The sequence below is a fragment of the Salvia hispanica genome, chromosome 4 (assembly GCF_023119035.1).
Source record: "Salvia hispanica cultivar TCC Black 2014 chromosome 4, UniMelb_Shisp_WGS_1.0, whole genome shotgun sequence".
Taxonomy (NCBI): domain Eukaryota; kingdom Viridiplantae; phylum Streptophyta; class Magnoliopsida; order Lamiales; family Lamiaceae; genus Salvia; species Salvia hispanica.
The window spans coordinates 46,523,099-46,542,825 of NC_062968.1; the positions used below are offsets into that span (position 1 = coordinate 46,523,099).

At 37.4% G+C, this 19,727-nt stretch overlaps 1 protein-coding gene and 1 long non-coding RNA gene across 6 annotated transcripts; both read right to left on the reverse strand.

The window, feature by feature from the left end:
* Positions 1–1,871: 1,871 nt before the first annotated feature.
* LOC125218748 (major antigen-like) lies at positions 1,872–5,093 on the reverse strand. Of its 4 annotated transcripts, none has more exons than XM_048120488.1 (4): positions 4,848–5,093; positions 4,148–4,595; positions 3,922–4,014; positions 1,872–3,458 (listed from the first exon to the last, which is right to left on the reverse strand). In XM_048120488.1, exons 2-4 carry the CDS (start codon positions 4,574–4,576, stop codon positions 2,115–2,117), a joined length of 1,866 nt encoding a protein of 621 aa, XP_047976445.1. In that variant the 5' UTR covers positions 4,577–4,595; positions 4,848–5,093; the 3' UTR covers positions 1,872–2,114. The 4 variants fall into 4 exon arrangements, with proteins under 4 accessions (XP_047976445.1, XP_047976446.1, XP_047976444.1 ...); XM_048120489.1 differs by having other exon boundaries at positions 1,873–3,467; positions 4,148–4,471; XM_048120487.1 differs by having other exon boundaries at positions 1,873–3,467; positions 4,148–4,589.
* Positions 5,094–13,145: 8,052 nt separating this feature from the next.
* Positions 13,146–16,251, reverse strand: LOC125222823. Of its 2 annotated transcripts, none has more exons than XR_007176613.1 (3): positions 15,419–16,251; positions 13,631–13,695; positions 13,146–13,410 (listed from the first exon to the last, which is right to left on the reverse strand). It is a non-coding gene; the product is annotated as an uncharacterized LOC125222823 (long non-coding RNA). The 2 variants fall into 2 exon arrangements; XR_007176614.1 differs by having other exon boundaries at positions 13,146–13,473.
* Between the last annotated feature and the right edge of the window lie 3,476 nt (positions 16,252–19,727).

Sequence of the window (19,727 nt, forward strand, 5' to 3'; positions counted from 1 at the left end):
TACACTATGTTGATATAAAAAAACATTCACGAAAATGATCATATAATAACATAATGACGATATTACCCTTTTGTTGATATTTTGTCTACTATTTATTGAGATTCGTAAGATTTAATCTCATCCACTCATTTTAAAATCTAAGGCTGAAGATTTGGTCTTAATTTTGGATTAGTGTGCTATAAGCATTAGAATATGACCCTATACAAAATATATTAAAGTTTTAGCGAATGATAAAATATCCTGTAATTAATAATTTATCACAAAAATATTTAACCTTAAATATAATTAATTGGGTCATATTCTAATATTTATAGCACCCTAATCCAAAATCAAGACCAAATCTTCACCCTTAGATTTTAAAATGAGTGGATGAGATTAAATCTTACGAATTTCAATAAATAGTAGACAAAATATCAACAAAAGGGTAATATGGTAATATCGTCATTATGTTATCATATGATAATTTTCGTGAATGTTTTTTTATATCAACATAGTGTATTACAAATATCAACAATATGATATAAAAATATCAACACTAGTACAAGAAAATATCAACACATATTTATTGAGATTTTTACATGGTTTTATTGAGATTTTTTGATGTATTTGTTGATAAAAATCTGGTTATCAACATTTACGAAAACTAAAATAAAAAATATCAAATTTCATCATCCGAACATCGTCGGAACATATGCAATTGAGATCTCGTTGGAATCCTTATAAAATTATCTTTAATTTGATATATTTTTTGCGAAAAAATAATTTAAATCGAGAGAGTTACATAAATTTAAAGTTTTAAGATGATTTTAATGAGAGAGAATTAACATTAATACCATCTAATTTTATTTATTAATTTTTTTAATTAAAAATATAATCAATGTGACATTATTTCAACCACTATATCTTTTAATCTAATGGCTAACATTTAGTCTTAGTTTGAAATTGTTAATTAGTTAGCAATTGAGCACTCCCCTAATTAGTTATATATAGAAAAATATATAAAATATTAGTAGTAAATTTAGTGAATTAAAAAAAATTTAATTAAAAGATTTTTGAATTTCAGTTTAAAAGTCCCACTATCTGCAAATTTAATAGATTTTTAAAAAATATAATTATAAATTAAAAAATTGGTTTTTGATGTTGGTTGGACTGGTATGACCAACTGGTTTTATCGATCCTCGTAGCTAGATATCGTAATGTATTTTAGGGGTGACCGGATCAGACCACCCATTGGTTTGCGGTTGGTCCAGTCAAACAAGCTAGCCCGGTCTGGTTTCCAAACATTGCTTGAAAATGATGCCGCCACATCACATGAGACAATCATTCATTTAATCAACATGCATATATATAAAATAAAATAAAAAAATTCCATAGCTTCCAGCTGTGTATCTGGCAATTATATGCGTGCATATATGCTCAAAAATCAAAATAATCCAACACACCTTAGTACAAATTTATAATTACAAAACCATGTGTTTTGTAAGAAACAAGATTTTGATGGAATTAACATTTTTGTGGTATTAATAAGGTGACAAACTTTCATTTTATGTATTTTGTGTCTGGGCAGTTTTCCAAGTTAGCATGCACCGGTTGGGCAGTTTTCCGCTAGCAATTACTCCACTTCTCTCTCCCTTTAAAGGGAGTGAATTGAATATTTGGATTCACAGTCTATTTTGCATTATTGTAATGAAACTTTTGTAATCAAAAAAGTAAATGTATCACAAGATCAGAAAAAGGTTTGTGGGAAGCAATGAGCAATCACTATCTGAGTAGTAAAAAACTGACATGATTCAGGAGGTTGTACTATGATGATTAAATAACATGGGACCAGCAAAAATAGTGCATTATTCTACAACATTATCACAGCATTATTTGGTTAAACTTTAAGATTTCTTTAAAAAGCTATTCATGCTACAAGAAATTTCAACATAGTATAACACTTTCATTGCTGCAGAGGCAAATAAGCATAATTTATACAATTGTAGACTTATCTAAATCTATGGAAACAAAAGTTTCTGTTTACAATCCTGAATTCATGAGATAGGCCACACTGGGGGGAAGTTTTCACACTTACCCCGATAAGGAGGTGCGACGAAACGCCTCACCTAAAGCTGCTAGCCATGACATGGCACAGTCACACCACCATTAGGAGGATCCTCCTTTGAAGGAGTAGCCAAGTCTTGAGAGGATGCAATTCTTGAAGTGGAAACTATATGGTCCCTTAGGTCTTTGATCATGTTGTATCTCTCGAGCTCGTCTTTGATTTCCTTTTTCTTCCATGGCATCGATGAGAACTCAAACAACCCTCTCCTGTCAAACATGTCTAGAGTTTCTTGTTTGTTCCCATCTGACAAAATGGCTGCTTCTGCTACTGGTGATGGTGGTTTCTTGATCTTTCTTGAGATGGATTTCCTCCTCTTCGACTCTGCTTTGGCAGCGTCGCCCCATTGGAAGCTCTGGCTGATGTCATCCATGTTTAGTTCGATGGAGTGGAGATCGCTGTCAGCTGAATCCTCCTCCTCCTCCTCCTGCTCATCATCATCATCGTCGCTATCTTCTGCTTCCTCTTCATGTTGATTATCTTTGTTTAGGGCTGAAACATCCAAAATGCCATCTCGGTTTTTATCTTGGTACTCGTATGGGCTAGGAAGCGTCTCCCTCAAGTATCTCTCGAGCTCCTTGATCTTGTCATAGCTTGGAGAGCCATCACCTTGTTGTTCTTTGCTATTCTTGGACTTCAAGTAGGCCTCGAGCTCGCTCCTCAATGTGTCAACAAGCGCGTTTTTCTCCTCGAATTGATACTTGGCCTCCGCAAGCTTCATCTGCACTCTTTCCTCACGCAGCACATCAGCTAACTGGAGCATCTCTCTCTCCTTCTCCACCTCTTTACATACTTTAGCCGAACGCCTCTTGAGTTCCTCCACCTCAGCCTGATCCTCCCCTATGCCCCGAGCCAGTTCATCACAAACTTGCTCAAATATCTCTCGTGCCCTCTTCTCACTCTCGAGCTCCTTGCTCATCTTCGTCAGGGACTCCCTCGTCTCTGCCAGTTCTACCCCGAGCTTCTTGTTCAGCCTCTCCGTCTGTCTCCTCATTTTCCTCTCAGTTTCAAGCTCTCCATTTACAGAGGCAATGGCACTGCGAATCCTATCTTGCTCTTTCAGTTTCCAAACTAACTTCTCCTCTTCTAACTGCTTTACCAACACACCAATCTCACCCCCCTTCCGTTGCTCTTGGATCAATTTACTTACATGGATACAAGCCCGGTCCAGCTCAAACTTTAGGGCCGAGAAAAGGGATAAACGCGTAGAGTTCTGTTCATCAAGATGGCTAACACGGCTCATCACTTTGAGCAACTCTTTTGAAGTTATGAGGCCGTTATAGACATCCTTGAGACGATTCTTGGTTCCAACTACGTGCCTATATGGGCTTCGGGCATGGTTCTGCGCCTGATCAACCTGCATTGTCTACATTAACCACCAAAGTCTTTTACCTTCTCCAGAACATTCCAATCAAGAAGAAACAGCTAAAAGAAATTGGTTGACAAATGAATGTGCTTTTAACTATTTGTTGATATCTATATGGAGACAAACATTTGACATGATAGGCATAGTGGTGTCACATAACAAAAAACAAACCATGTTCTCAGCTCCACGGTAACACCATACAGTTTTTTGTCCGTTTATGTCATGACTCATGAATCAAAATTTTCACTAAAAACACATTTAGTCTTAGTTGTTCCTAATAAAGAAGTATATGCTTGATGCATCTTATTGACCTAATTCAAGAAAATGTGTTGGATCTCCGAAACATATTCCACCAACACACTCCCACCAAAGGGAACTAAGTTCCTAATCATTTCTTGCAATAACCATCTTCTTCTAGTAAAAGGACATTTCGACATATTACTAAAAACCATACCTCAAGGAGGCAATTAGTACTATCCAGCTTCTGAGAACTTGCTGATGCTCTCCTTCTGTGGCTGGCCATTTTTGGTGGATGAGGTTCCATTCTCTGCAAAACAACATCAAACACAATTTATGGACATATTCACTTGTTACAGCACCAAAATCCTAATCAAAACTAACACAACAAAAAGTAAATGGAGTGTCAGATAAGTGTGTCCATGTAAATGCACAATCCCCACCTCAGTAAGAGGACTACGAAACGGATCAGACAAAACAAGAGCCGTTGATCCCGATTCTAGCATCCTAACAACTCCCCCAACCTCACTCCTCCTATCATCCAAATTCTCCCTCTCCACTCTTGGTGAAGGAAAGCCATCAATCTCCCAGAGAGTGGCAGCCAGCTTTCGGGCTGAAATCGACAGCTCCCTCGCCTTTTCATCACCCGTTGTGGCCACATAATTGAGTGATGGTGATTTGGAGGTCATCATCTTCCACCTAGGAACATGGGTGGTGCTCGATCCCAGTCGCTTCCCGACCAAAAAAGCGCGCTTCAACCAGTTATTCTGCACCAACGATGATGAAGAAGATGATGAACACCCCCTCTTTCTCACTTTGCATTTTCTCCTTCCAATTTTCACATTGACATTGATCAAACTCTGCCTCGGCATTCTCCAACAACACCTATATCTAACGTTATTCTATATCATAACAACGTCCTACGCCCAAAAATCCAAACTTATGCATAAAAACCAAGAACTAGCCAACACCAAAATCCCAAGAATCACTCCAACAGAAGGCCTAAACAGATCTAGAGTCAAAAAATAAGGTGGTCTAAGAATGGTAAGAAATGAAAATATTTTCTTCTTTGTAACTGCCAAATGAGTTGTAAAATGCTTTAAGCAGTAAAAAAAATAAAAAGGGGTGCAAATTTGAACGTACCAGGTATTAATGTAGTGTCTTTTTGGAGTAGGGAAATTTGAGCCCCCTTTGTGAAAAGTTGGGCTCTGATTTTCAAAATTCCAGAGAGGAAAAGGAAAAGAGAAGAAGATACATGTGACAGTGTAGTTGCTAATGAGGCAACTGTCAAGGCTTCATCTTCAACTGCAGTTGGGAAAAAGTGGTGTGTGTGTGTGTGAGAGAGAGAGAGAGAGCTTTCAAGGAGTGAATCTACAAACCTTATTCATGGAAAAGAAAAGGTTTCTCAAATATGCATAGAAGACATTTTAGACTCAAGACTAAGACCAGTGCTATAAAGAGAAGATAACGACGTGGCATACACGTGAGAATCAAGAAGATACGATCACCGCAATTGTTTTTAATTTATTACTACTAGTAGTACTTTGTAATTTTGAATTGATAGTGTTACTTTTCAATTTCATAGACTGAAAAAATGCTGATACAAAATGAGTGTTACCTTGAAAAAATATGAAAAATAATATCGGGAGTACTATTAATCAATTTGAAATGGCGTATAAATTTTTTTCCTAATCTGATTTCTTGCCTTTTGTGTATAGAATAGCCCGTGCGTGATAACATAACTGTGGTCTGTGTACCTTAGCAGATTATTTTTGATAAAGTTGGCTCGTCATCAATCATCATAGATATACCGAAAATCATTAAATTTACGATATTTTTAAAAAAAAAAAGTTAATGAGATTTTATTAATTATTATCTTCTTTAATTACTTGATACTAATAATATGACCGTTTAGGTATGATCTTTCCTACCATATTTTTACTTTTATGCTCAATTTAATTAGGGATACTCCCCTCCCTCCCATAAGACTTATGTAGCACGATATTAGTGAGTTATTTTTACTCATTCCATCCCATGCACTTTCTAAATTTAGAAATTATTGGTAGGACTCATTTTTTATTAATAATATTTTAATTATTTTTTTAATTTTTTATTTTAATAGTTATGCATTAAAATTTGTACAAAATGCATATTTTGTCAGACATATGAGATTGAGTGATTCGTTGAGCATTATTTAGGTTAAAATGGCAAGTGGTTTTAAAGATTATGGTAAATCTGCAAACAGTAGTCACATGAATTTGTAAAATTGTGTTATGAGTGTCCAATTTTCAATTGTAAAGAATCACAATATTGGTAGACGTCCCATCCATAGATTGGCAATGGTCCACTTTTGGCAGAATGGCATAAGGAGTATTGATTTTTATATTAAAATACATTCACATCTTGTAGAAGTTGATATCAATATCATGTGGAGCTATTTTGTTAATTTTATCATTAAAATTTGTCACATTTTAACTGAATACGAGTTTTAAAAAATATAATAGAAAGTGAGTTGAAAAAATTAATGAAAAGTGACCCTATTTTATATATTAATTTTATAATAAAATACTATAAATTAGAATGAGTCAGTGAAATATAAAATCCATTATGAAAATGATAAAAAGTGAAATGTGATAAATTTTATAGGACATATGTAAATAAAAAAATGTGAAAAAATTTAAAGAATGAAGGGACTAGTAATTTTCTAATTGATAAGAAAGTAGAATTTGTATAGGGTGTCCTTACCTAAATAATTGCATGTTCCTATTTATATAATCTAATGAAATGCACATAAAATAATGTACGGCTATGAATATTATTGTAATGAACAGTAGTTGCAAAATTTGACTCGGATCTTTGCATTTACATTTTGTTCCCCACCGATTTTATGTTCATTCACGTATCACGACATAGGATAGAGGGACATATTTGCAGGCAGGCATCTTTATTATCGGGAGTTCTCGATATTAGCACTATCTTCAAGTTCTCAAATATGCATAATAAAATTACAAATAAAAATTTATATAAATAAAAAAAAATTGCGGAAAAACAAAAGGTTTTTCCACCCCCTACGTTCGGAGAACACTAAGGAAAGTGACAATTCTTACAAATTTATTTTTATAAACGGTTGTCATGAATAAAAATTAATAGTATTATGAACAAAAATTAACCATTATTAACAAAAGCACTCCCTCTATCCACCAATAAAAGTCTCATTTATGTTTTACAGTAGTACTATTTTTAATAATGGACGTTACATTTCACTAACTTTATCTAACTCACATTTCATTATAAAAGTAAGGAGTATATAACAGTAGGAGTGTAGACCTACCTTCCCAAAACTTTTCCACTCACTTTTTACTGTATTTCTTAAAATCTGTATCCCGTCAAATGTGACCTTATAATGGTAGGTAGATGGAGTAACAATGATCACAATTTTAGACCATAAAAGCATTGCCAAAAAATTTTAATGCGAATTTTCTTAATCTTTTAGACATTTTAGAACATTGTGTGTGTTGTAATCTTGATGTAGTCTTCTTCGCTTCTAAAACACCGGAATAATACCATAACGCGCGTTGTGCATGGAGATATTAGAACAATAATCCATTGAAAAAAATATTTTTATCAATATTAATTTTACCGTGCTTTGTAAAATATATGTACACCATTTTATGGAGACATGTATTTGGATTTTCTCTAATAATTTAACTTAAAATACGTCAAATTCGAAGGGGGAAGAATGCAAAATGTTGGAAGGGGAAGGGGCCATGAGCAAATACTATAATGCAGAAGGTACGATGTGGTATAATAATTGAAACAGAGGGGGGGAATTGAGGGTTTTGAAAAGGGCCCATTTAAACGGCTCCAAATAAGAAATAGGGTAACGGATTTATAGGAATATAGAAATTGTGGATTTGGGGGAATCATAAAACACTCACATACCGATAAACTAGAGGGGGCCTTCCCCACATGACTAGGCCCCCACCCTCCAATTCCATTTTCATGCACCAAAATTTTATTTTTATGATCCATGTGTTTGGATTTTTGATGGGTACAAGATTGTTTAGGTGGTGCAGATTCTACGTTTGTTGGCAATATATTGTGCTGTTGCCAGCACATGATTATTTTGGCGTTTGAGATTCAAATGTTAAAAGAAATTTGTTTGTTTTGACTTAGCATCTCTTTTTTATTGGCAAATAAATAAAAATTTTAAAGACTATGTTAGTCGTGTGTATTATCATTCCACGGCTAAGCCAATTCTCACATATATAAGTTGCGTACCTCATTTTATAATTAGATAAATGAATATAAATTAAAAGTGACATTATAGTATATTCAAATCTGATATCTTTGACTTCAGACATTAGGGGTGTCGAAACGGGTACCTGCGGGTACCCGCACCCGACGAGTAGGGTACCCGCACCCGATTTTGGCCCAAAAGTTAGTCCCGATACCCGCCCCGCAATTAGTCGGGTATTACCCGATACCCGAGTCGGGTATCCCGCACCCAACACCGCGGGTACCCGACCCGAAACATTAATTTTTTTTATCAGATCTTTTTTAAAATATTATTTGTATATTTTAGATGATTGTTTTAAAAATATTACTTGCTGAATGTAATAGTCTCACTTGAAATACTCCGCAAGTCCGCAAATATGACAAATTCATATAATGAATTGAAGCCAAGTAGGCATCACTTCTAATTTTCAAATAAGAGAGAGTCGAGCAAAATTGCTGAAGAAAAAAAAACTCATAATTACCTTACCTGATTGAATCAGCGGCTGCAAATGCGGGTGGAAAGAGGAGGCAAGTGGAAGGAGACAAGGAGTTGAATTGTAGAGAAGAGAAAAGACGGAAACCCGATTTGTGATCTTAACCCTAATTAAAAGTTAAAAACTTAAAAAATATGTTTTATAATATATTACTAATAAAAAATTACAATATGACATATTTAAGCCAACACAGTCAGTAACTTTTAAAATTAAAAATAATAAAATATTAATATACATATCGGGTATTTCGGGACTATCGGGATTACCCAGTCGGATATCGGGATACCCGATACCCGCAACATCAAATATAATTATACCCGACCCCGACCCGTTACCCGATTCCGTCGGGTAACGGGTACCCGATACCCGCCTGGTATCGGGTCGGATTCGGGATTACCCGTTACCCGCTACCCGTTTCGACACCCCTAATCACCATAACACTTAATTATTTGTATTATACTCCCTCTGTCCCCTATTAGGAGTCACACTTTGACCGGGCACGAGTTTTAAAAAATGTAAAAAAAAGTTGGTTGAAAAATTTAGTGAAATGTGGGACCCATTTTTTTATATTGGTTTTATAATAAAATGTGAGTGAATTAAGTTAGTGGAATGTGTGACCTACTTACTATTTATGGTAAAAATGAAGTGTGACTCGAATTGGGGACGACCGAAATGGAAAAGTGTGACTCTTAATCGGGGACGGAGGGAGTATGAGGTTGAATTTTAAATAAGTACATTGAACATAGTAGTAGAAATTCTTATGAAGAAAAAGAAAATCTACTGGGAGAACTTAGAGCATCTCCGGTAGCGCCCCTCCCACTTGGACTTCCCATAAAAACTTCATGCCACGTCATCACTAGGACTTCCCCCTGCATTAGGACTTCCCGCAATAAAACTAAATTCACAATTATTCAATTTATAGAATTAAAATTTCGACACAAATACGAACGAGGAAATGCGAATATTTCATTAAAAAAAACATACATTATTCGGAAAAAAAAATTACATAGTCAATAAAAAAAAGCAACCACATCAACGTCCACCCCTCCGCGTCCAAACCTCTTCGATAATATCCTCCTGAAGTCGAATATGGGCATCTCTTTGCCGCATGTCGGCAAATGCGCGCAACCGCTCAACCTCTCCATGAGGTACCCCCATGTTCACATTTGCGTTGGCCACGCCGTGGCTTGGACCGGTACCCGTATCATATTCGTTGGTCCACTGAGTCAGTTCGTCACCTTCACTTTCGACAATCATGTTGTGCAAAATGATACATGCGTACATGATGTCGCCGATGTTGGGAATATACCACATCCGTGAAGGACCCTTCACCATCGCCCATCAACTCCGGAGCACACCAAATGCCCGCTCAACATCCTTGCGCGCTACCTCCTGACGGCTTGCAAAGTAGGACTTCTTTGGTCCGATCGCATGCTTGATCGTCTTCACAAAGACGGGCCAGTTTGGGTATATCACATCCGCCAAATAGTATCTCATATTGTGCTGGTTGTCGTTGGCGACGAAACCGATGACGGGACCAACGCCTTGCACCGATCGTTGAACATGGGGCGACGACTGGAGGACGTTGAGGTCGTTGTTCGACCCGGCGACTCCAAAATAAGCATGCCATATCCACAACCGGTAGTCAGCTACAGCCTCAAGGATCATCGTAGGATGCTTGGCTTTGAAGCTGGAAGTGTGGATCCCTTTCCAGGCGGCGGGGCAGTTCTTCCACTCCCAATGCATACAATCTATGCTGCCCAACATCCAAGGGAACCCGTGCACCGACCCGTGCATATTTATCAGCAGCTGGCAGTCTGCGGGGCTCGGACTCCGAAGATAGCGATCCCCGAATATCGCTCTAACGCCCGCGCAAAAATTCTGCACACACTCGACGGCTGGCGACTCGCCAATGTGGAGGTACTAGTCGAACATGTCGGTCGGGCCTCCGCACACCAGTTGCCTGATTGCGGTAGTGCACTTCTGTAAGGGCGTGTGTCCGGGTTTGCCAGCCCGCATCCTCCCCGATCCTGAAATACTCATATCTTCTCTCTAAAGCACCCACGATATGCATAAACAGCGCACGATGCATCCTAAAACGTCGCCGGAATAAGGCATCCCCAAAACGCGGCTGCGGAGCAAAGTAGTCCTGATACAACCGAAGATGTGCATCAATGTGGTCCCGGGGTGCATGACGTCGGCGATGGATCGGCCGAGGTACCGCCGCTGCTGCCTCTGCCGTAGCAATCGATCAATCGCCCCTTCCACAGCGATATCCAATTCACTGTCACTATCACTATCACTGTCACTAGCGCCCCCGCCACTACCCCCGTACGACTACTAGTCATTCTAGATATACTTGAAAATAGAGTTTAGAGAGAGAAACTTGTCAACACAAGTGGTGTGAATGAAATGAAGTTCAACGAGCCGTATTTATAGAGGTTTTTTTTTTAAAATAATAAAAAAATCAAATTTAATCGGACGTCCGACCGGGACGTCCGACCCACGCCACAGCGGTGGACGTCCGGTCGGACGTCGGGCGGATGTCCGAGCCCATCCGACGGGCAAATGGGACGGGCGTGTCCTACCATTTCGTTCACAGCGGCAGATGTCCGGTCGGACACCCGCGACGTCCGCCGTTGGAGATGCTCTTAGTTTTTCTGAGTTCTAGAATTTGACTAGTTAGTACTCCTTCCGTCCGCGAATAGGAGTTTCATTTCTTTCCAGCACAGATTTAAGAAAAGTGGATAGGAAAAAGTTTATGGAATATGAGTCTAACTTGTGTATATTAGTTTTAAATGATATGTGAGTGAATGAGTTAGTGAAATGTAGAGCCCCTTTACTATAGTAATTATGAACCGGGACTCCTAATCGTAGACGTATCAAAATGGAAAAAACGAGACTCCTATTCTCGTAGATAGAGGGAGTATTCATGACTAAAAAATTCATATATTTTATAAATTTTCTTTAAGAATATAGTTTTAGATGATTCAGTGCATTGATGTGGCCTTTGATTGCAATAAATATCCAATAAGTCAAAGATTTGGAGAGAATAAAAATAAGTACTAGTACTATCTTTTGGTCGTGACTCGTGGCTTAAGCCTTCCTCACCACCACTAAGTCTTTCTCTGGCCATTTAAGAATACTTAAACACCGATTATATTCTGATCCCTGTTGTTAGTAAAAAAGTAGATAAAAAAATGCGAGATTAAGAAGAGTCCCTAATGATTATCGCAATCAAATTGTAGGAGTGTTTATTTATGGTAGCATCAGCATGTGGCGTAGCAGCACATGGTTAATCTAGAAACAAAAAGTGGGAGGCTGCAACTGCTAATCTTGTTGACCAATTGACATGTTATCAAGCTTTTGTCATGATAATTTTATTTTAATTGAGGGAATATATTCTGGTGGCTTAGAGGAACAATTCTCTTTTATTAAATGAATAGGTCATAGTAATTGTTAACGTGGCCCCATTTTTCAACATATGATTTCAACTATTAAATATAGGATAGCCATTATAATAACTATCATTTCATCATAGCCAAATCCAAAATCTTATAAAAGGCTTTTGTATTTTACTATAAATAAAAGATGATCTTAAAAAGAATAAAGTTGGTTGAGTTTAAGGTACAATTCGAGTATTGGATAATTAGCTGGACGATTTGACTATTGGGCCAGCCCATTGTTGTTTTTAATTACTATCACTCACATGTGCATAATGGATTTATGTAGTACTAACATTTTAAATCTTATACTAGTAATATCTATAAAGTCTATAATGATAAGTGATTACTACGGCTACTTGTAATTTATATTTCCAAATCTCTTCACTTTTATGCAAATTATGTAGTACTTTAAAACTTTCAGAATGCAAATAAAATACTGCCTCCATCTACGAAATGTTATTCATTTTTGACTCGGCACGAGTTTTAAGAAAAGTGAATAGAAAAAATTAGTGGAATTTAGATTCCACATTTATATATTAATTTTATTTTATAATATAATGTGAGTGTAATGAGTTAGTGAAAATTGTACTCCATTTATCACAAATGGAAAAATAAAATAAAATAGGCAACATTTTACGGATGGAAAAAGTAGTATTATTTGGGAAAATTCGAATATTAGCATTGCCTAACATATTCGGACTTGAGCCCAAATACTATTATTTTATACCATTATTGAAAATCATATTGAACAATAGTCAAATCCCAAAATTATAAGTAATTTGCGCATCCTTTTTCATTTAATATTTTTCATGTTTAAGAGGTCACGATCGCACTTTGCTAAGGATAGCGAAAGCGGGTAAACCGCGACTAATGAGAGGGATTAAAGAAACGGGAAAGAAAAGGGGAAAGAACTTGTGAATAATGCCCAAAGGCCAAGTCGATTCATATCATAGAATAGAAGCCAAATGTACCATTTCATGGTCTTAGAACTAGAATAAATATTACATCAATAAATCAGAGTTCGAAGGTGAGATTCTAAGATGTCTCACTTCACAAAAGAGCAGCGGAATAAGTCCATACTAGACGACTTCGTGTATGAAGACACGAATCGTGAAAAGATCCACTGGATTATTTAGTAGCATCGACTCCGATCATTTCTCCCTCCTCTTGACGTTCAACTTGCACGTTTATAAATACATGCAGGGCTGAGTACAGGAGTATCAGTGGACACATGCCGAAAACAAAACATACAATATATATTTGTCATCCATCCACAGTATCGCACGAGGGTTTTTCTTAAAAGGCCCGAGCATACTAAATTCTTTTGTGAGCTAAAAGTTCGTCTGATCAGACTAAGTTCTTTCAAAATTTCTACCATATCTGTGAATTGTGTACCGTGAAGGTGGCCGCCTTCAGCGGACACATCGCCGGCCAACTGTTGATGGCTCATGGCTCTCGTGCACGTTATTCCGAACAGGATTTGCGGTCCTATTGGGAACCGAATTCGTTAAACTCGGGCTGGCATCGCCAAAACTCGCAGGCATCTAGCCCCTAGCAGATGGGCCTCAAAATAAACATTTTATGGCATGACAACAACTTGAAAAAAAATGAATCACTGCTCCATTTTGAGAAAAGATGATTTTTCATAATTTCACAAGTATTTGCTTTATATCCATACTATAGTGCTAGATATTAAAAGAAAACCCACCTGATATGCTTATGTCTCAACTCAAATACTTGCTTTGGCCTCACTCGCCCTTGAGCAATTTATCCCTTGAAAATAAATAGCGTAGCACGCTAATTAATACTTGAACTATTTTTCTTTAGAAAGAATGCATGCATCCTATTGGATAGCACCTATATCTCAGTCTCGTCTTATAGGATTTTTCTTAATCCTACCTCGGCTTTACTACTCTGCAGAGTTTATTTATTCTCTTTATCAACTTTGGAGAAATTCTATTTTCTCTAAACAAATACTCGGCCCTTATTTACAAGAATAGGAATTCTTGGAAAGTCTCTTCTAAAATTCTTTTCTTCGGATTTTTCTTAAGGCCGCCCATGGCGTCGCGGGGCGACGCCGGTCGGCTCTCGCGTCTCCCACTTTACTACTTTATTTTCCCGGAATCTAAATAAATTATTCGGAATTTATTCATCGACTTTTCGGGCTTCAACTCAAAATTTTCCATTTTCGAAAACTTAGCAAATTATTCGGGAATTAATTAATTGAGCTCCAACTCAAGTCCTTAAATTAATCCCATCCAACAAATAACTTCTTAAGTCCAAAATTAAGAGTTATCGGCCCAAACAGTAAATCCATTGGCCCACTAATTATATAGTAATGTCTCATCACTCCATTTAACTCATATGGCCCACGCTAAATTAAATTGAGGCAATCTACTACTCCAAATCAATTTCAAATCCTTAATTAGCCCACTGGCCCAACAACTAATTTATTTCCTTGGCCCAACCTCTTAATCAATTACTAAGGCCCAAACACATTAATTCAAAGTCCAATTTATATACTTCCTTCCACCCATCGGTCAAACTCTCTCTCTCTCCTACATTTCTCAAAATCAAAATTAGAAACCCTCTTTGAACAAGGGAACGGCGGCGACTACCCTTTCATCTCGGCGACCGGCGTTCTTCGTCGTCCTCTGTGTCGCCGTTCCCGTCACCTCTCACAAATTCTCCATCTCTTCTCAAATTTCTCCCAAATTCGTCAAATTTCAAAATCCCTAAATTGGGAATCGGAGAAACAGCGCCTACCCTCAATTCTCCTCACTCCACCGCCGCTACTTCCCTCGCCGGCGTGCTGGCTCCCGGCGTCGACCTCTACTTCGCGCCGCGAGCAGCTGCTCTTTCTGCCGTCACTCGCCGTTCGCGACTCATGCTGAACCAGCGCTGTCGCCGGCGCTTCGAGCCTGCTCTCCTCGCTCCGGCGAAGTCTCCGATAGGTGAAAGGCGTCGCCTTTCTCCGCCGCTGCTACCAACGCCCTGCATCGGCCCTCCGCGTTGAGCCCTCCACCGAGCTCTCTCTCTTCCCGGCGAAATCAGTAGCGGAGAGGAGGCATCGCCTCTTTCTCCCTCTCTGAGCCGCGACTTGCAGCCGCTTCGCGGAGTTCCCGGGGTTCCGTCGACATTTTCCCGCCGCCCGGCAGCCCCTCCGCCTAAGCTAAGTCTTCTTCCCCTTGCTATTTCCTTAATTAGTGTGTTGTGGCAGTAGCTATTAGTTGGAGTTGGGAGAAGGGTCCCTTTTTAAAAGAAATCCTAAATTTCGACACTTCACCAAAAAGTGTTCTTACTCCTGTGACTTTGCTATTGCTTAGTTCTGTTCCAAGATATGTGTTGTTTCTATTCTATGCTTTTGAGCTTTAAGCATAATATTCTATACTTGCTACTGCTGTGAATATTCTATTGACCTTCTAAGAATCTAAATTATTGGCTATCTATTGTTGTTCTACATGATGCAAAGGTTATTGGGTGTTGAGGTTGTTACCTCACTTTGATGAATCCTCTCGGATGGGACTGATGTCCAGCCTCAAAATTCCTCCTTGCTCCTCCTCCCTTCCTTGCTATATTCCTTGACTTTATGTGAGTTTGGGGTGTCGATTTTGTGGGGAGGAGAAGAGAGATGAGGGTGTTTATATAGTGCTCTACTCTTGGCTGTTTGTGCTTGAGACTTGGAGGCAAAGACTCCTATTTTGGGGCTGCCAGCTCCACTACTTTTGAGCTTGATGTTCATGCTATCCTTACTATTTTGGTGTATGTATGGTTGTCTCTCTCTTGGCTGTTTCCTCAGCCTTGATCGATGGGAAAACAAGAATCTTGCTCATGTCTATATTGGGCTTGTGTAGAGGCTCATTCTACTATGCTCTCTTGTCTTGGTTCTTCTTTGATGGTAGTTGAGAATGTGACAAAAATAGGCTGACTTCATGCTCTAAATGGAAGCCTCCTAGCTGCACTATTTTCGTCTACTACTCCACTTTCCTATTTGAGCTTGTGCCTCCCTTCCTTGTTATTTGTGAGTCATCTTCTAACCCCATTTTTGTACTAATTTGCAGGTACATGGCGGAACTTTGGAGTCTTGTGGCTGCTCCCTAATCGAAAAAGAGAGTGAGGGAGAAAGAAGATGCTCCTCTAGAGATCCTTTGGCTCCATCACCAAAATAGCTAGCTTCCAAACTTGTTGACTAGTGTAGGATAATGGTGTAGAATAGAGGTGTGTTGTCACTCTCACATGTGTAAACATGTGCTAGATGTATCTCCAACATTCTTGTATATCTTATTCCTCAATTATTTATCTAGTAAAAGCATAGCTTTTACTTTTATCCTTGAACACATAAATTCCTTGCACTTTATTTCTTCCAACGAAAATACTTAAATTACTCCAAAGTCGAATTACAACGAGGAAATGTACGATTACACATCTTCTAAACGAAATTAATTAAGCTAATAAATCCGATTTATCCCGAAGGAAAGGAACCAAATTCCGGGGCGTCACATAAGATTTGAAGAATAATTAATTATTCCAGTATGCTACTGACCCTTAATTAACAATTTATACCAAGAATGATCCATGTACTTATTTTTTATTCATTATATTAAACTCCAACTTACCCGGTTTTTAAATAACTAGTGTTAGTACCCGTGCTATGCACGGACCAAATTTTTTTCAGATAATGAATATAAATTGTATATAATTAAAAAAATTATAATTATATATATATATTTGAAGCTTATATAAAAAAATGAAGATCCTCTCCTCCTAATCTAAAAAAAAAGATTTCCTAACTTAGATTTTTAATATATATAAATTTAAGACCACAATATGAAAAACTTCGATTTATTAAAAAGTCGAAAAAGTACATCATGCAATACTATATATACAATTTCAACAGTTATATGAACAAATTTTTCAATGGGAAGTGAGTTGGGGAAAGAGATTGGAAGGAGTGAGGAATGAAGATAAAATATGGTGTATTTATCGAGTGAAAAATATGTATAAAAACAAAAAATAAATAAAAAATTAGAAACTCATAGTCCGAGCTATAATCCAGGTGCCCGCACTATATTCCGAACTATACATAGGGCGGGTTTATGGGGTGAGGCTTAGGGCGGCCATCCGCAATGACGGACTATAGTCCGGACTATGCATGGTGGGATAAATTTTCATGATTTCGCACACGAATATTCACTTGCAAACTCTATTATTTGTACTTTGATTTTTCATTTTCATTATCGTGAGAGTTAGAATAAGTGATTAAACTATAATTAAAAAAGTGGAAGAGGTTAATGTGATTAAAATTTTGGTTGGATGTCAAGCAAAAGAACTAAATTCATGGCATCAACACAATTATTAATAGGCAGATTTTAAAAGAAACTTAATAATCCTCTCATCTCGTAATAAAAATATGTGTACTTTCTATTTTCGCCCGTTCCACAAAAATATGTGTATTCCATTTTTGGAAAGATATCCCAATATATTACTCATATACATCAACTTATTTACAACTTATACCCTCATTAAACACTACTACTAAATAAAGATTCCACTATCCACTAACACTACTTTAACTACCTTCTCTTTATCTCCCTTGCTTTACCAATTTTGTCTTAATTTCATGTCATATCAATTGCCCATATTTTTATAGGACGGATGAATCAAGAGTTCTAATTTGTGTTTCTAATATACCCTTAAAAAAGAGTTCTTATTGTTGGTGTTTCAATAATAAATAGAGGACGCAAATGAAAGCGTTCTAAACAATAAAAATAAAAAATTAGGCAATTTGTCCTTAAGTTAAGAACGCTTTACTTTGCAACCTAAGTTGTTATTTTTAAATTTTTTTCAACGCAAATAATTGTTTCCCGAATTTTGTGTCCTTGAGATTAAGTATTATGTAGTGTATGTTTATGAGAATGGAAACGTATATCATGGTATATGTATCATACTGAGTATGTAAAAATCAAATACAAATATTTAAACTACGTTAGCAAATATTTTAATTATGCAGAATACTAATTCAAAAATGGTGCATACCAATATATAATGTTTATTATAATGCAAAATATGATTAAAAGAAGCGTAGTACTCCTCAATTTTAAGATCGAAAAAAATTTATCATTCTTCGTAATGAAAATATAAAGATGGAAAAAAAAGTAAAACTAATATGGGATGAACCACCCGATGTTTTTGGGTATAGAAGGGAAAATAATTATCGCAGCAAAACTTTGCTTGCAAATACTGTATTTTTTATTGCAGGCTTGCAGCCTTGCAGAAACCGATGGCAATGGGAAGAGAAATGCTTGGATTAATAGCCTCAACTATTTAAATTCTTGAAGTAATAGCCTTTAGAATATTGTTGCAACTTTGCTTGCAAATATAAAATTTGATTTAAATTAAAAAACATTAAAATATAAATTCTATACTACTCTATCATTTAAAATTTATAAAATCTAAAGTACTCAATATCATACAATTAAAGCCCAATTATATACAATAACTATTCCTTTAAACCCTAGATGAATGTTGCGCCTCAATCTTTCTCTCTCTCCCTTGAACGACAGATTCCAGCCTCACTGGAGGAGTTTTTGGTTCTGCAACCCTAGCCACATTCACCAGCTGCCTCACCGCCTCACCCGCCAGCTGCCTCGCCGCCTCACCTACAGCGCAGCCTCGCTGCTTCGCTTGCACAGCCGCGGTCGACGTCAGCTTCTCTCTTTCTCTTTTCCGCTTCTTTTTCTTCTTCTCCGGCAGGTAAAGATTGGATCTTTGAATGAATCTTGGGAATGACGACACGGCGGCCTGGTAGCCGCCGCCGTCGTCATTCTTCTTTCTCTCCTTCCTCTTCTTTTTTTTTTCGTCTTCTCACCATTCCTCCCCATATCTCGTTTCGGATACCTCACTTTCTCTCGGCCAACCGCTGCCTTGCCGCCACCACCCCTTCTCCCTCAGCTTTGCCGCCCTCGTCACTCGTCGCCGGAGCTGTCGCCAGATTCCAAGAGCACTGCTATGCTGCAATCAAAAATCAGAAAAAGTCCCCACAGATTCAATTAGTGGTGTGTTTATATAAGTATTTAATCTTCTTTGAGAAGCTATTAATTCTTTAGGCCAATATTTGTCCAATAACATGGCTGTCGGCTGACAGAATATTTTACTCCTAATTAATGGACTCATTTTCTCGCCCAAAATGAATTCAGTGGCATTTTTGTGATTATCAACACAACTGTCACTTTAGATATTGATAGATATAGCCTTTTATGAACTCTTCTTGATAATATTATCAAAGCGGTTTAGACATCACACAATTCAGGCCATGATTGGTTGCCAGAATTATGTCTTAGGAAAATAATCTGATTCCTTACATTTTGAATTCCCTTGTTTGTTTCAGTTTTTAATCAGACTAGGGGTGGCAAAATGGCTAGCGGGTAACGGGTAATTCCCATCTCGACCCACTACCCGCTGGGTATCGGATACCCGCTACCCGACGATAACGGGAAACGGGACGGGATTGGATAGTGTATTTTAGAGTTTTGCGGGTAATGGGTATACCCGCTATCCGCGCGGATATACTCGTTAGTCCGATAATACCAGTCTTTTAATACTTTATACAATCTTATCTCCTGACAAACAAAGCTTACCATCAAAGATTTAAAATTAATACGGTAAATAAGGGAATATTGCTATTAGGTTTTTAATTTTCTATTTTAGTTGATTAATATTAGCAATATTTAATGTCCCATATTATTCTCTTATAAAAATTCTTTAACCTCTCTCCAAATTTTGCACGAAGAATTGAAGATTGAAGA

Excerpts from the sequence above, each read along its gene's own strand:
- LOC125218748 (XM_048120487.1), bottom strand. The coding sequence starts at position 4,576 with ATGCCGAGGCAGAGTTTGATCAATGTCAATGTGAAAATTGGAAGGAGA. Across the intron at positions 4,015-4,147 it reads TTCGTAGTCCTCTTACTGAG|AGAATGGAACCTCATCCACC; the intron begins GTGGGGATTGTG and ends GTTGTTTTGCAG. Across the intron at positions 3,468-3,921 it reads GTACTAATTGCCTCCTTGAG|ACAATGCAGGTTGATCAGGC; the intron begins GTATGGTTTTTA and ends TGGTTAATGTAG.